We start from the raw sequence: 15,284 nt of genomic DNA on the forward strand, positions 1-15,284 counted from the left end.
GGCCCGTGCCTCTCGACCGCTCCGTGTTCGCTGGCAAAGGCGGCTGCCTCGCTCTGCTCCACGCCCCACGTCCACCCCTGCACCGCAGAGCAGGAGGCGCTGAGCCGGCGAGAAGGTGCGGGCCAGCCGGGGGCTGTCCACGCGCCAGGAGCCTCCTTCACTCGCCCTAACGATGGGAGGGGCGTTCTCCCCCAGGGACGCAGGGAAGTCGGGGACAGCTGGGACCCATGTGACACGCACTGCCAGCCGAGGGGGTCTGCTTGTCAGAATAGGAAAGCCCCCCAAAATAGGTAAGTGGAAGTGAGTAGACCAATAACATTCTGCCCTTTCAAAAATACAAAATTAAAACCTAGGGTAGAATATAGAATGTAGACAAAAAAAAAAAAATAGCATCCATCATTCACTCAATGTTTATTAAGCACCTATGAAGTACACTATTTTAGAGCCTCAGATTATTCTGGAGGGTCTAGTCAATGCTGTGGAAGCAAATTAATGAATTCACCCCCACATCTCAGTGGCTTAGCGCACTGATGTTTTATTTCTCACTCACCCAATGTCTACAGCGTGTTTACCAGCTCTTCTGGGCAATTCTCTTCCAAGTGATGGTTTGGGGAGCTGGCCAGGTTCCAGCTTGTGGCTTCATTAAGCCCTGCGGGGGTGTCTGCAGAGCCGGAGGATCACACGGGCTTGGGTGGGCTTCAGCCCCAAAGTGACACCCTCCCGCCTGCAGCCCCCACTAACTGCACAGGGGCTGGACAGATCGGGGAGGACCCAATCTTCATGGTGTGAAGTGAGCTGGGATGTAGGCTGGCTTATCAAGGATTAAAGGAACAAAATGTTCCAGCCTGAAGGAGGCTGGTGTGAAAGGGAACCTGCTCACTGAAGCCAAATCAGGATCTGTGAGGATGAGATTTCAGGAGCAGGGTGTTTGGTGTGGTTTTGGAGAGATTGCTAAGAATGAATTACAAGATAGAAGTCGATTCATTCATTTCTTCATTCATCTGAGCAATCACAAAGCAGGAATTTTTTGAAACTTTCTAAGTTGCAGGCCTTGTGCTGGATGCTGGGGTTCCAGAGACAGCCCCCACTCTCAGGCTGCTTACAGCTCGGCAGGGAGGGTAAGCGCGGAACACAATGTTGCGGGTCGTGGGAGCTGTGCGGGTGTTCAGGGAGGGGACACCCCCCCCCCGGGGGGGGATGCGAGGCCTGAGCTGAGTCTTTTTTTTTTTTTTTCAAGCCTGCTGGAACTATCTTTTTTTTTTTTTTTGATGTAGTGTTCCATGATTCATTGTTTGTTCATAACACCCAGTGCTCCATGCAGAACGTGCCCTCTTTAATACCCATCACCAGGCTAACCCATCCCCCTACCCTCCTCCCCTCTAGAACCCTCAGTTTGTTTTTCAGAGTCCATCATCTCTCATGGTTCGTCTCCCCCTCTGACTTACTCCCCTTCATTCTTCCTCTCCTGTTATCTTCTTTTTCTTTTTTCTTAAAATATGTTGTGTTATTTGTTTCAGAAGTACAGATCTGTGATTCAACAGTCTTGCACAATTCACAGCGCTGAGCTGAGTCTTAATAAACAGTCATTTTATTAAGGAGGAAGGGCATCCCAGTGAGCAGAGGCCCGGAGGAGGGAGAAGTCTGGGACAGGAGAGGGAGGACACTGCCCATCACAGCAGAGCCTGAGACCCAGAGCCTGTCTGGCTCGGGCACCACCAGCACCAGGGGGCCCACTGTGGGAGGCACTTCCTCAGGGACTTGCTCAGCATGCAGAGCACCTTCTGTAGCCTCATTTCGTCAGACAGAATTCAACTATTTTGGATTTAAAACAGACTTTGCTGAAAAACTATGAAGACAATGCATTAGAAACATACCCAGAAGGCTAACACAGGGAGCCAAGTCTCCAAATTAACAGTATCAGATTAGTTGTATAAAGCCAGCTGATCAAGTGGACTTGATAGAAGGCTTTGGGGGTCATTGATACCCAATTTTTGCACATTTCTTGATATGGTAGGTAAGTTGTATCTTGGTCTTCCAACGCAAAAAGAAAAGACTATGCAAGGTAACTTTGCCGAATGCACCAGCTCATGGAAGAAGCCCTGACTCTAAGTTACCAGGAAGCGTGGTCATCTGCATTGGCCCAGCCATGGCAGCACCTGGCAAGAGGCTGCTGGGCACCCTGCTGTAGGACAGCAGGGCAAGGACAGCCGGAGCAGGGAAAGGACTTAACGGGGTCCAATGAGCAAGGTCTTTAGGTTAGGAGAGAGGAGACCAAACGGGACACGGTGGCTGGGAGGGAATTTTGGAAGTGCTTGGGGATGACTGGCCAGGTGGGCTCCTAGCTCAACATAGAGAACTTTTCGTGATCCACGTTGTCAGGCATCTCAGTGGGTGGTCTTTGAAGGAGTGCATTTCCCCTGCTGGCCTGGCTTTATCCAAGGCCAGACCACCCCTCACTGGGGAGCACCGGGGAGGGATCATGGCCCCGGACGGCCCCCAAACCTGTGATGCCACCAGGACTTGCTGACCGTGCCCAGTGGCCATGACCAACTCGGGCAGGGGAACACCACCCTGAAGGGTGGGGATGTGAGCCATCAGACCACCCTCCCTGGTGACCCCTGAGAAGATTCTGTAGGTCCCAAGCTGCATAGGTTGTCACGTCTACCTCTGCTGCCTGGCCCGGGTCGTCACTGGGGCTGACCCCAGACCCTCTAACTCTGGGGACAGAGGTGCTAGAAGGTGGGGCTGCCACTGACATAAGAATTGAGTGCCTGAACTGAGCATAAAGGACTGAGACTTTGAGCGAAGCAAAGCAATCGATGTGAACGTATTCAAATTGTGTGTACAACTGAGTTGCTGTATGCACAATAAATGGGCAGAGTAATCAGATTATATCATAAATTAGCGGCCATTGCCACATGCAAATGCAAGCTTTTATGGGTCCTCTGTTTATGTGCACATTTTTCCTGGCACATCTGTTGCCGAGCCATTTTAAAATTCAACCTTTATAGGCAAGTTGATTTTTTTTTAAATGTTACACAAAGGATTATATAATGAAGGGTGAGGTTATGTAAGCTGAATTAACTCTCTTATTATTCACATTCATAACAATATTTTAGTTGCAATTGTGCAATCTGGTCTTCTGTTCCTTTGCGATGAGAATGGAATGTTTATGATCTTTATTAATGAAGTAATTAAGAAGTGTCTTTTCATTCAGTTCAAGTGTCATGATTTAGAGTTTGTTCTCAGTAATCTCTTGTGCATAACACGCCAGGATGGCGGTGCTTCCTTAGGAACACGCGTCCTTCGCATGCAGTAGCTTAGCAGACAAATATTGATAACCAAGCTTTGCAAGGCCTGTGGCCGGGCGCTGGGAGTTTGTAAGGATAACACGGCATGGTTGCTCGTGGTTGCCCCTCAACAAACTTGCCATCTAGCGGGGAAAGAAGGCACGTTCTAAAGGTGTGGTTGAGCCTTTGGGTGGTGAACAGCAGCAGCAAACACCAGCGTGCGCTCACTGGGTGCCAGACCCTGGTCTAAGCCCCAGCGGGCATTTACCCGCCAATCCTCACCATGGCCCTGGAGAAATCCAGAGGAAAGTGAAAATACAGCACTTTTGACTTAGGAAGAGAGAGGAGTCATTGGTCAGTGACTGGTCTCCACACCATTCTTTCAGGAGGCCTCCTATAGGAACGGGGAGCCTTGGGGAGCTTCCCTTCCTTCCCCTCCCTTGGGACATTGATGGAAAATAAATACCCTTTCCGCAGCTAGAGTCTTATCACCAGCAGCAGGAAGAGCTACTTGCTAGAGGCCCCTGTGTGGCCTGGAGCATCATAGCCCTGCCCAAACCACAGGACATGCTTTGGCAGCCGGAGACCCCACAGGCCCTCTTTTGTGGGTGTGTCACTTGGTTTTGTTTTAGAAAGCAAATTCACTGAATACAGGTAGAATGGTATTTGGCCAGGGGTGGGGGGTGTTGCAAGTACTAAGGCTGCACGAATAACAGACACCTGGAAAGGCCTCAAATGGTTTCATAAATATATTGAGAGCAGCAGTAAGGCACTGACCTGAGACGTTGGGTCTAGGAAGGCCTTCAGGGGCTCACAGAGGAGGGACCAGAGTCCCAGAGGGGCCGAGGGCCTTGCCAGGGTCTCAGGGCGAGTGAGCGTCTGTTTGACTTGGAGTTAGTTCTCCACCCTGTGCTACCTCGAAGTCACAGAAGGGGAATCTCCTTACCTTGTAAGATAGAGGACCTGATCACAATGGGTCTGGATGCCAATAGGGCAGGTGGAAGTCAGACACGAAGCAGAAGTGTGGGGCACAGAAGCGACAAATGGGGGAGAGGGAGCCCCCCCCCAGTTCTATATGCACTTCAGGGAATGGCCCACTTGGCCTTGGGGAAGGACGGAGGGCATGCCAGCTCCCGGGATGCTCTGTGAACCCACACAAGGGCATGAACCGTTTGCCTAAACTTCCTTCCCCTCAGCCTCCTCCCCCCACCCCACCCCTCAAGGACAAGAAAGTCGGGGAAATAAATACGTTCTCTTCATTGCTGCTCAACCGAAACAGTCGCAAAGGTGTCTGTGTGTTGGAGGTGAGCAAGCGTGGGATCCTGCAGATTTTTCCACATCTTGTCAGTTAACGAGCAGAGGGAAGCTCGGCCACACACAGGAAAGCTGCCTGCCTGCACTCATGCTCAGTCAGACAAACGTCCAAACAGCCTGCTAGAGGATTATGCCCACAATGTTTAAATATAGTCTTGGTCCTTGTAACTCGGAGTTCATCTGGGAAAAATCATGTCCGCAAATGCCATTTTTATCAGATGAGGACCAAGATCTTTCGGTAAAAATAAATGCTTTTTTTTTCTTTAAAGAAAATCGACAATTTGCCTTAAAATTTTTTATTGAAGTAATTCTATTCTATTTGAATAATGCTGGGAGATAAAAACCCTCCATTATGCCTTTTTTAATGAATTATAATTCAGAAACATCTCAATAATAGAAAATGACATAAAAGGTACATAGCATAATTCTTATCTTGTTTTCCTTACTGGTCTCGCTCGCTGGTTGTATATAATTGGCATCTCTTCAAAGAGGAAATGGGAGATTTAAATCAAATGGCATTCATTTATTTAAGTTTTAAGATTGAATATGCTTTTTGAAGGACTTTTTCTAAACCTTAGCATAGTTCCCCTTACATGTAGGTGCTCAATAAAAAAAAATAAAAATAAAAACCCTGTTGAATGAATGACAGCCTTGATTTTAATTTTTTCTGTGGTCACAACCGTTTTCTAACAGAATGACAAGTGAATGAATTTGGTTGCTCTTTCCTGGGGACGAAGATCACCTCTCAGGAGGTGTGACCATTCTGTGGATGAGAGCAGCAGGTTTCCAACTTTGATGAGCCTATGACTCCTTGCCTGAGGATCTTGTCAAATGCAGATTCAGATCAGGTCTGGGTGCTATCAGAGAGCAGAGTCTGCATTTCCAGCTCACACACCCTGGTGCCTACTGATGATGGTCTTGTTTGTTTGTTTTCAAAGCTATGACACGGAGGGAAGAGGGCACATAACTTACCAAGAATTTTTACAGAAATTGGGGATTAACTACTCAGCAGACATTCATCGGCCCTACACGGAGGATTACTTCAACTTCATGGGTCATTTCACGAAGCCCCAGCAGATGCAAGAGGAGGTCAAGCAGCTGGAGCAGAACATGGATAGGGCCGCGCCAGTCAGGTAAGTGTGTAAGTATCGTGGGTCTGCGAGCTGGCCACCTGTTTAACACATGCCCTTGCAGCGAAAATGGTTTTAAAGTGGTCCCTCCCAGTGCTGGCAAAGTTGTCATGAAATTATAATACTCCTTTACTGCTGTAGATTCTAGAAACGGGCACCAGATCACAGAGTATAAAGAAGCTAAAAAGCTATGAGCCAACCCCGCCTTATCCAGTGACAGTCTCACACCATTCCTATTTTGTAGGTCACCCTTGAGAACATTTAAATGTTTACTAACCTGCACCCTGGGCCCCGCCCCTCACCCAACTAGAAGGCAAGTTCCAGAAGGACATGCCTGTCTTCACGCAGTGCAGAACAGTGCCTGACACCTCGTAGGCACCCCGCAAACCTCTGTTGAATAAATGAATGAACAAAACAGACATATTCTTTAACTCAGTACTTTGAGGACTATACCCCAAAGAAATAATGGAGTAGAGGCCAACAGTTAAGCAGTTGGAAGATACGATTTGCACTATATCTTCAACAACGACTAAAAGGGGCACCTGCCTTATAAAGTGTGGCCCCAAGGAACATGAAAAAGTATATGCCTATTCAATTAGCATCACAAAGACTATGGGAAATGTTTGTGATCAAGGGCTAATGGGAAGTGACATTTTAACCAGTATGTGTGTTGTGATTGGAACTGTGTCAAAAGTGGATGCCTGTCCGCAGGGACCAGAAGATGCTACGCAAAAGGTGATGTGTTGGATTTGGATGGTGGGTCCTTACATGACGACTTTCAGAGTTTAAAACTAATTCATAATGTCCTATTTAAAAAATTTGTAACACAGGAGAAAATGTTGCTGCATTCGATATAACCGTAAAGCAATGGGACCGATGTTCTCGATCGGTCCTAACTTGCCAAGGCTAGGACTCCATCCTCACTCCACAGCTCTGCCTTAGCCTCATGATGCTCTCCTCTGTGTTTCTGTCCATCTCCGGTCTGTCACTTCAGCTGTCCGTCCTCACCACCTCAAATGGCACCTGAATGAGTGAATGAGTTGTTACTAAAGAATCCACAAAGGAAATAAAAACTCCCAAGGACACAGGGAAGAAATGTAATGGCTCAACGGGGTTTAAGAGAAAAGCAGTTCAAACACACCCCTGAATTATGTCCAAGTTACTGAGTTATAAAGCCTGAAGGGAGAGAATTGAGTTTGTGAGATTTAAAGTAAAAATAGGTGCAAGATTGGTATAAATCAAATACGCCATAAAACTAATGAAAAACTGGAATTTATCTTTACCAGACAGGGCTGGCCTCATTACCCACTTGTGTCTTCCCTCCTGCCACTTGTGAGTAATGAGGCTCTGAGAGAAATCTCACGTCCTCGGCACGCTCTCGGCACATTCATTCTTCCCCTTCCCGTGTTTCTGTTTGTCGTGCGAACTGTGAGCCACCAGACTGTGCATCTCAGATCACCAAGTTTAGTTAACCAATTCACACTCACCCTGTCCTCCTTGCCACAGTTACACTTTCTTACCAAAGAAGACAAGCCTGATTTCACAAAAATGCCTGACCAGCTTCCATTTTCTCAAAGATGTCGAATTGTAAAATTGGCAAGTAAACAGGATCTACCTCCTCTGATGAGACAGACGAGAGTCAGGTTCATGTAAAGTGACCAAAATTTATATTTGCCTCTTAAATCTAAGAGAATTTATTTTGTTTAGAGTGCCCCAAATACGTTTTGAAAATTAAGAATCCTTTTTTTAAACTCACATTTATTTTCCATGCCTTCCTCTTTTTTGCCCAAGTCTGAGTTGAAGATTTGGAACCAGAGCAGCATTGATGAGCTAGCTGCATTAGCCCTGGCCTGTTCCGGGATGTGGATTGGGGGGTATACAAACGAAACCGGTGAAGCCCGGCCCAGCAAGGCCATGCCGGGCAGGGCTCTGTGGCCGTCCACTGGCCATGACAGTGCCCTCTTCGGACTGACTCACTGTCCAGACCAGGAACCAGACACGGACCCAGGGCAGCAGCAGCTCATCCCCGAGGGTCAGCTCCTACCGTTTCTGTTTGGCATGGTGCAATCGATGCTCCAAACCCTCATTTACTCTGTGCACACATTCACTCTGCAAGGGAAATAATTACTGCCTAGAAACCAGTCCAAGAAATGCTGAATGCCTCAATTTTCTAAAAATATGTATCTCAAAAAATGTTTTGATTTTTTTATACCTTCATTTGCTTTCATTTTGAAGGATTAAGTGGAATATAATAGTTGTGATGATGAGTAGTCATTTTGTAACATGGGACTGAATTCAGCATACACCTGTAAAGGAATCCAAAATGTTGCTTCTGTTGGTATACATTTGCAGAACCGTTAATGCAACTCATTTGTATCAGTTGCTCAAATGCCCAGTCAGCCAGCTCCACAGTGGATGCTAAGGAGGGAAGGGGGTGGATGGCCCATGTGGCTTCCAAGTCGGTGCCACTCCCCCCTCCTGACCTGTGTGCTCCCACTCAACTTCCTCATTCTGGATTGTTCTGTTCCTTTGGATTCTTTCTCCTAGGCATGCTCAAGGAACTGTTCTCTCCGCAAATACATCTCTGAGGTGGTAGACAATTACCAGCAAAGATTCTGTGTTTGGAATTTATAGCACATTCTCTTCCCTGAATAAGAACCCCACAGCCAAGCCCTAGTCTAAGCCCACCAGACAAGCATGTTGCTCAGGGCAGTAGGAAGGAGGTCTCTCTTTTTAGAGACCTGGGTGAGCCAAGGTCATGGAGTTTAGCATCAGTCCACCAAAGTCAGGTGCAAGATGGTTCATCCCTAAAGATTTCCACACTTTTTTAGACCCTTAACAATATATTTTTTTTGGTCAGGGAAGAATTTTCCTTAAAAAATGGATTTATAGAAACTTGAACATGTTCTGCAAGGAAAACAGCCCTCCAGCAGAAGCTGCAGCTGGACGCTGCCTCTGTCCCTGCAAGAGGCAGGCCCGGTCGGTCCCTGAATCCACCATGGTTCTGGGCACCCTTGTTCCACGTCTATAAAGTGGGGTGATAGTTACCTACCTCCCTTGCACTGTTGTTAAGAAGCATCAGTGGGAGAGAACATGAAGACAGCACAGCTCCTGGTTTGCCAGTTGATGGCCACAAACAGTGGCTGTGTTTCTTAACAACACAGTATTTGGTAAGAAGCCAGGTGTCCCAGGGCACCCCTTCTCCCCGGCTAACACTGAGAGCCTGTCCACCTTCCTCACTCCCCGAGCTCCCGCACCTCTGCCTTAGGGCCTTGGTGCTGGCTGTCCTGGGGCCCAGGAGAGCTATTTGGGGGTAACATGCATCTCTACTCAAGTGCCACCTTCCCAGTGGGGCCCACCTGCACCTCCCCATGGGAATTGCAGCCCCGCTCCCACTGCGGGTCTTCTCAGCCCCACTGTCCAGTCTCTACTGACGTACTGCACTCACCCCTTCTGTCTCACACCAGCCTGGCCCCATGGGGATGTAAGTTCTTCTGGGGATGCCTGTTTGAGCTCCTAGATGCATCCCAACACCCAGAGTGGTAGCTGGCACAGAGTAGGTGCTCCATGGGTTTTCACTGGGAGAATCAAGGTGTATTTCATATGTCTGTAATATCACTGTGGGTCTTAATTCCTCGTTCTATCTTTAAAGTACCAATTCTAGTAAAAAAAAAAAAGCTTGTAATTTCTCTAACACAGTTTTGCTAATGATAATAATAATAACATGACAACAATACAGACCTATTATTTTTTCCAGAATACCTTTTAATGTAAGCATTACACCAAGGCTGCAAAACATCTTCAAAATTAGTTCTTTGATGAACAAGCAAATCATCATTAGAACAATCATGGAACTCTTGCTTTAAAGAAATGATTTGTTTTCCTGGTTTTAGGGTGTCTAAAATGTCTTCTCTTTCAGGGAAAAGCTTAAGGACCATTATCAAGATATCAGCAAAGCACTCACCAAACTAGACAGATCGAAAAACGGCTGTATACCCATAGGCAGGATGCAGAAGATGCTGCAGGAGTGTGGCTGTTCTCTTAAGGAAGAGGAGCTGACCGATCTTCTACACAGGTTTTCCTCCGCTGGCTTAACAGTGCTTCTCACATAGTCGGGACTAGAAAATGGAAAACGAATGGCTTTCGCTTCTTCCTCTCTGTCCATTCAAACAGTGAAGTAACCTCCGGGCCACCCTGCGGCCAGGCTCCGTGGAGTCAACCCAAAGCACAAGGAGGGCGCACGTCACTCTTCCCCATGGCTCTCAACAGCATAATCCTTCTCCGCTAACATTAGTTTTTGCTTTCCCCACGTTACTCATGTCCTTTGGTGGGAGTCAGATGGTTCTACGAGGCTCAGTAAAGACAGCAGCCCCTTCACCCTGCTTCTCCGCATTTCCCCGTCCCCGTGGTCCACAAAGCTGACGCTTTCATGGGTACCATTTGGTACTTAACTCGTGGTTCTAAGTGACAAGCTTTCTATGTGCTGCTTCCCGGTTTGTAACTTTCAGGCAGTGTCTGTTGACTCCATACCAGGAAGATGTGGGTTTAACTTTCCTTCGCCGATCACATAGCACCAACCACCTCACCCACTCAGCCTCCACCTCTCCATGGGGACCCACAAACTTTTCTCCGTGGGCCCCCATGTGGCTGCATCACAGTTTCGGGTAGATCAGTATTCAGGGTTTATAACGTTGTGACCTGTTTCATGGATCACTTTTCCCTTCCTACGTAGCATTTTGGGTTCCCTGGAATTAATAATGATTTTTGTTTGTTTGCATAGTTTTCTGTGTACTCAATATCACTAATGAAACCCCCACCATGCCCCGAGTCGTAAAATCTTTTTCTGGAGTGTTCAGACACATCAGCTCATCATTTTCATACTCTTTAATTCTGTGAAACTTTCTGGATTACTTCATTAAGGACTTCCTCTCCTGTTCTTTGTGAAACTCTTATTTTTACTGAATATTCAACCACATAGGATATTTCCTCATATTTTAAAATCTTTCCCATCATCCAACTTTTCCTTCCTGCTTCCCCTTCTGGAAGACTTCCTCAACTTTAGCTCTCAGCCCTTCTTTTCGGATTTTTGTTTCTGCTGTCATACTTATCATATTTCTAATGACCAGACTTGTTTTTGCTCTCAGAATGTTCGTCTTTCAGAGCATCATGTTCTTGTGCGAGATCTCATTTCCCTGAAGGTATTAACAACAGATTTTTAAAAAAGTTTTCTTCACCTGAGGGATCTCTCCTCAGTGTCACTTTTTTCTACTATTTTCCATGTTAGACACTCTCCTCGAAAATATGCTTATTTTAAGAGTGAGTTTCTAAGAAGCCAATTAGAATCTGGGCAGGTAGGTGGAGCTTACTGACTTGGCTTTGAATTTTCAGTCTGAACTACTGTGGTAGAGCAACCTGGCAGGGAGTGTCCTTGGAGGACCCCCAATGTCAAGATCTTTAATATTTTTCTTTTGGGCTGTCAAGTTTCCCGGAGACTAGGGTTATCACATAACATATAGGGATGCCTAGTTAAATTAGAATTTCAGATAAACAATAATATATTCAGTTTAAGTATGTGTCATGCAATATTTGGGATAAATTTATATTAAAATTATTTTGTTTACCTGAAATTCTAATTTAACAGGGTGTCCCACTAAATTTTTGTTGGTTTGTTTTCCTAAATCTGGCAACCCAACCAGAGAAGATTCTCTGGTGCCCTGCTGCCAACACTCTGGGAGCTGCCTGGGAGAAGAAGCCTGGAAGTTCCAACAGTCAGTGTGGCAAGCTGCATAATGCCCCCCTGAAGATATCCCGGTCCTAATTCCTGGAACCTTTGAATGTTATGTGATAAGGAAAAATGAGTGCTTGCAGATGTGATTAAGTTAAGGGTCTTGAGATGGGGAGATGATCCTGGATTGTCTGGGTGGGCCTCGGATCTCCGTGTCCTTATAAAAGGGAGTCGGGGAGAGGTTTCACCCAGAAGTGACCACAGAAAGAGAAATTGGAGTGGTGTGGCCACAAGCCAAGGATCACCAGCAGCCACGAGAAGCCGGAGGAGGCAAAGAACAGATTCTCCCATAGCCTCTGGAAGGAACACGGTCCTGCTGACACCTTGATCTTGACCCAGTAAAACTGACCTCTGGCTTCTGGTGCCCCAGAAGTGGAAAAGAAGAAATGTGTGGTGTTTTAAGCCACCCACTACTCTGGCATTTTGTTATGGAGCCATAGGAAACTATTTAGTAAAGTCAGGATATAAGCAAGCTTCCACTTAATCCCTCTTTTCATTAAGAACCCTCCCTATCTTGCCCTAGGACACCCGCTTTTTAGTTCAGAAACCCGGACTCCAGAGAGCACAGTTTCCAGAGCTCCCGTTTTGTGGTGGGTGAGGGGCACAGCTTCCGAGACACTTGGAATTCAGGAGGTCCATGGGGTCCAAGTGCTTCCCACACGGACTCTCAACCAGTCCTTCTATTTTTCTTTTTTGATGGTATAATTATTTTATGTTTTATTTTTTTTTCATCATGATAAGCATACTCTGCAACCCCCATCCCCCACCGTGCCCCTCTGGGAACCAGCACTGTGTTCTCTGTGGGTAAGAGCCTGTCTCTTGTTTGTCTCTGTTCCTCCGTCTCTCTCTCTTTTCCTTTGCTCATTTGTTTTGTTTCTTAAATTCCACTTATGAGTGAAATCATATGGTATTTGTCTTTCTCTGATGGACATATTTCACTTAGCATAATACTCTCTAGGTCCATCCATGTTGCTGCAAATGTCAAGATTTCATTCTTTTTTATGGCTGAGCAATATTCAAAGATAGATAGATGACAGATAGATAGATAGATATACACACCCCATCTTCTTTTTTTTTTTTAATGAGGGGGATAGTATAGTCTTTTTTTTTTTAAGATTTATTTGAGAGAGTGAGAATGAGAGAGAGAGAGTACATGAGACGGGGGAGGGTCAGAGGGAGAAGCATGCTCCCCGCCGAGCAGGGAGCCCAGTGCGGGACTCGATCCCGGGACTCCGGGATCATGACCTGAGCCGAAGGCAGTCGCTTAACCAGCTGAGCCACCCAGGGGCCCCACCCCATCTTCTTTATCCATTCATCTATCAGGGACACTTGGGCTGCTTCCATAGTTTGGCTATTGTAGATAATGCTGCTATAAACATAGGGTGCATGTAGCCCTTTGAATTAGTGTTTCTGTATCCTTTGGGTAAATACCCAGTTGCATGATTACTGGGTCACAGCGTAGTTCTCTTTTTAAATTTTTGAGGACCCTCCATACTGTTTTCTGCGGTGGCTGCCCCAGTTTGCCTTCCCACCCAGAGTGCATAAGGGTTCCTTTTCCTCCACATCCTCACCAACCCCTGTGGTTTCCTATGTTTTTCATTTTAGCCACTCAGACAGGTGTAAGGTGACACCTCATTGTGGTTTTGGTTTGCAGTCCCTGCCTGATGGTGAGTGATACAGAGCATCCAGTCCTTCTCCTTTTTACCCCACAATGACTCCTCGCTGTAGACGGGTCCCCACGAGTTTCTTACCGGTACACAGTCCATAAACAGCCTCCACCCGTTTTTCACGCGACCCTTGAAGTGTTCCTTCCAGCTTCTGGCTCCCAAGACTTTTAATCCAGGAAAGCACACCTTGGCTGTAATTCTCTGTATTTGCCCAGATCCTTCCAGATTTGGGGGTGATGTTTTGCCCTGTGATGTCAGTTTCCTGAATGGACAGGAAAAGCTATTGGTTTTCAGGTCATTCAGCTTTGTCAGGACAGACTGACACTTCCCAGTTCTGTGCATGTCAGCACCCCCTCTTTCTACCGCTGTCTCCCTGCTCGTTCCATGTCCCGTCTTTGCTCAGGTACAGTTCTACTCTGGGGAAAAGGTAGTTACATGTAACCTTCTGTCCTGGAGCCACAACCGGCTCTGCTGTGCTTGGTTCATACGTTGATTCTGAAACTCAAAAACTATTGACCAGCATTTCACAATTATGCCTATGTAAATACTGTTCAGTGCCCAGGTCATAAATGAAAAGTCGCTTTCTGCCAGTGGCACCATCCCTGAGCCTCTGTGTCCACCGTCTTGTAGGCACACCTGGGTGTCCATGCATCTTTTCTAAGTCGTACGGGGAAAGGTGGTTCTTTGTGTAAGCTGTTTCCAGGAATATAAAGAGCTGTTTTTTAGGAACACGGGGCTCAGGTAAAATTCAACATTGTCAACCTTCAGCTTTTCCCAGCCTTCCATCCCACTTCCCATTCTGACAGGTTTCCCCAGGTGCCCCCATCCTACAGCCTGCCCCTCCCCGACCATTGTCCTGTCCCAGGTCTGTCCCTACTGTTCCCAACAGGATTGGATCCCCTGTTTCCTACACCACATACCTTTTTATTGCTGATTTACAGCAATTGCTGATCTTACTTTGCTGGAGTACTTCCTGAAGTAACTTTCTAAGAAAGGGTGGGCAGGAAATAAATTTTCTGAGTTCTTTGTCTGAAAAAATTGTTTAATCCCCTTCATGCAGATTGCTAGCTTGTCTGAGCATAGAATCCTAGGGAGAAAATCATTTTTCCTTAAAATGTTGAAGCCGTTGCTCCATTGTGTTTGAGCAAGAGAAGTTCAGCGCCAGGGTGTGTGTGTGTGTGTGTGGTGTGTGGTGTGTGTGTGTGTAATGAAAAGAAGGACCCTTTCCTCCTCAAATATGCCTATACGTTCTCTTCTTCCTTAAACAGGATCTCCTCTCACTAAATGTATTTCCAGCTGAATGCGAATTCATATGCATTCAATGAATAAATCATAGAAAAACAGCACCAGATAAATAATTAACTAAATGATTGTAAGAGAGTATTATTAAAACATGGTTAGGCTTGGTACTTTTCTAAGTAACAACAAAAAGACTGTGGGATTTCTGTAGTCCACCTTTCAATGGGGGTGATCAACTTTTTTACAAATTGAAACCTTAATAAGGATCCAACGCTTGGTTGCTTGTTTCTTCTCAAAGACCTCTTGATGATAAACATCTCTGTTATTTGTAATTATATGTAGATTATTCGTTTCCAGATCCAAAATAGACTTTTCTAAATAATACTGCGATTAGCATATGCATTTGATTTTATTACTAAATTTTAATACCAAGTTGGCAATTTATCCTGCTGATGAAATAGAGTTGATTAGCCTTTTCCTCCATGTCTCTGTCATGTGAGCCAGCGTCGCGGGGCCCATGGAAGGCCGCTCTGCAGCTGTGGGTTGGAAAAGCACAGCTCTTGGCTCGTTTTCTTTAGAAGCAGATATCTGAGTCTCTAGAAACTTCTCTCTCTGGCTTAACCAACGTTCCACACTATTCTTCTTTGATGTGCACTCCACCCTGCTGATAGAAAGTTTGGGTGTCAGAGTGCCAGTAATTCTCAGAGACTTTAAGTGACAAAAATGGGAACTTTGAATGCAGTTAAACTTTATTTTGAATTATTACATCTTTAAATATGCTCTATGTTCTCATGAAACTTTGGGATTTTCTCTCAAAATATATTCTTCTAGACTTTAAAGATATTTTCTTCTGTGTTAG

At 46.0% G+C, this 15,284-nt stretch overlaps 1 protein-coding gene across 9 annotated transcripts in view; it reads left to right on the top strand.

Moving 5' to 3' along the window:
* Positions 1-15,284, top strand: part of EFCAB6 (EF-hand calcium binding domain 6) — a 222,441-nt gene that overhangs the window by 162,974 nt on the left and 44,183 nt on the right. For all 9 annotated transcript variants that reach the window (XM_027591704.2, XM_027591711.2, XM_027591706.2 and 6 more), the window contains 2 exons: positions 5,543-5,737; positions 9,654-9,809. In XM_027591704.2, coding sequence (XP_027447505.2) covers positions 5,543-5,737; positions 9,654-9,809 — 351 coding nt within the window. The remainder of the gene's footprint in view (positions 1-5,542; positions 5,738-9,653; positions 9,810-15,284) is intronic.

Source organism: Zalophus californianus, chromosome 9 (genome assembly GCF_009762305.2).
Source record: "Zalophus californianus isolate mZalCal1 chromosome 9, mZalCal1.pri.v2, whole genome shotgun sequence".
NCBI classification, from domain to species: domain Eukaryota; kingdom Metazoa; phylum Chordata; class Mammalia; order Carnivora; family Otariidae; genus Zalophus; species Zalophus californianus.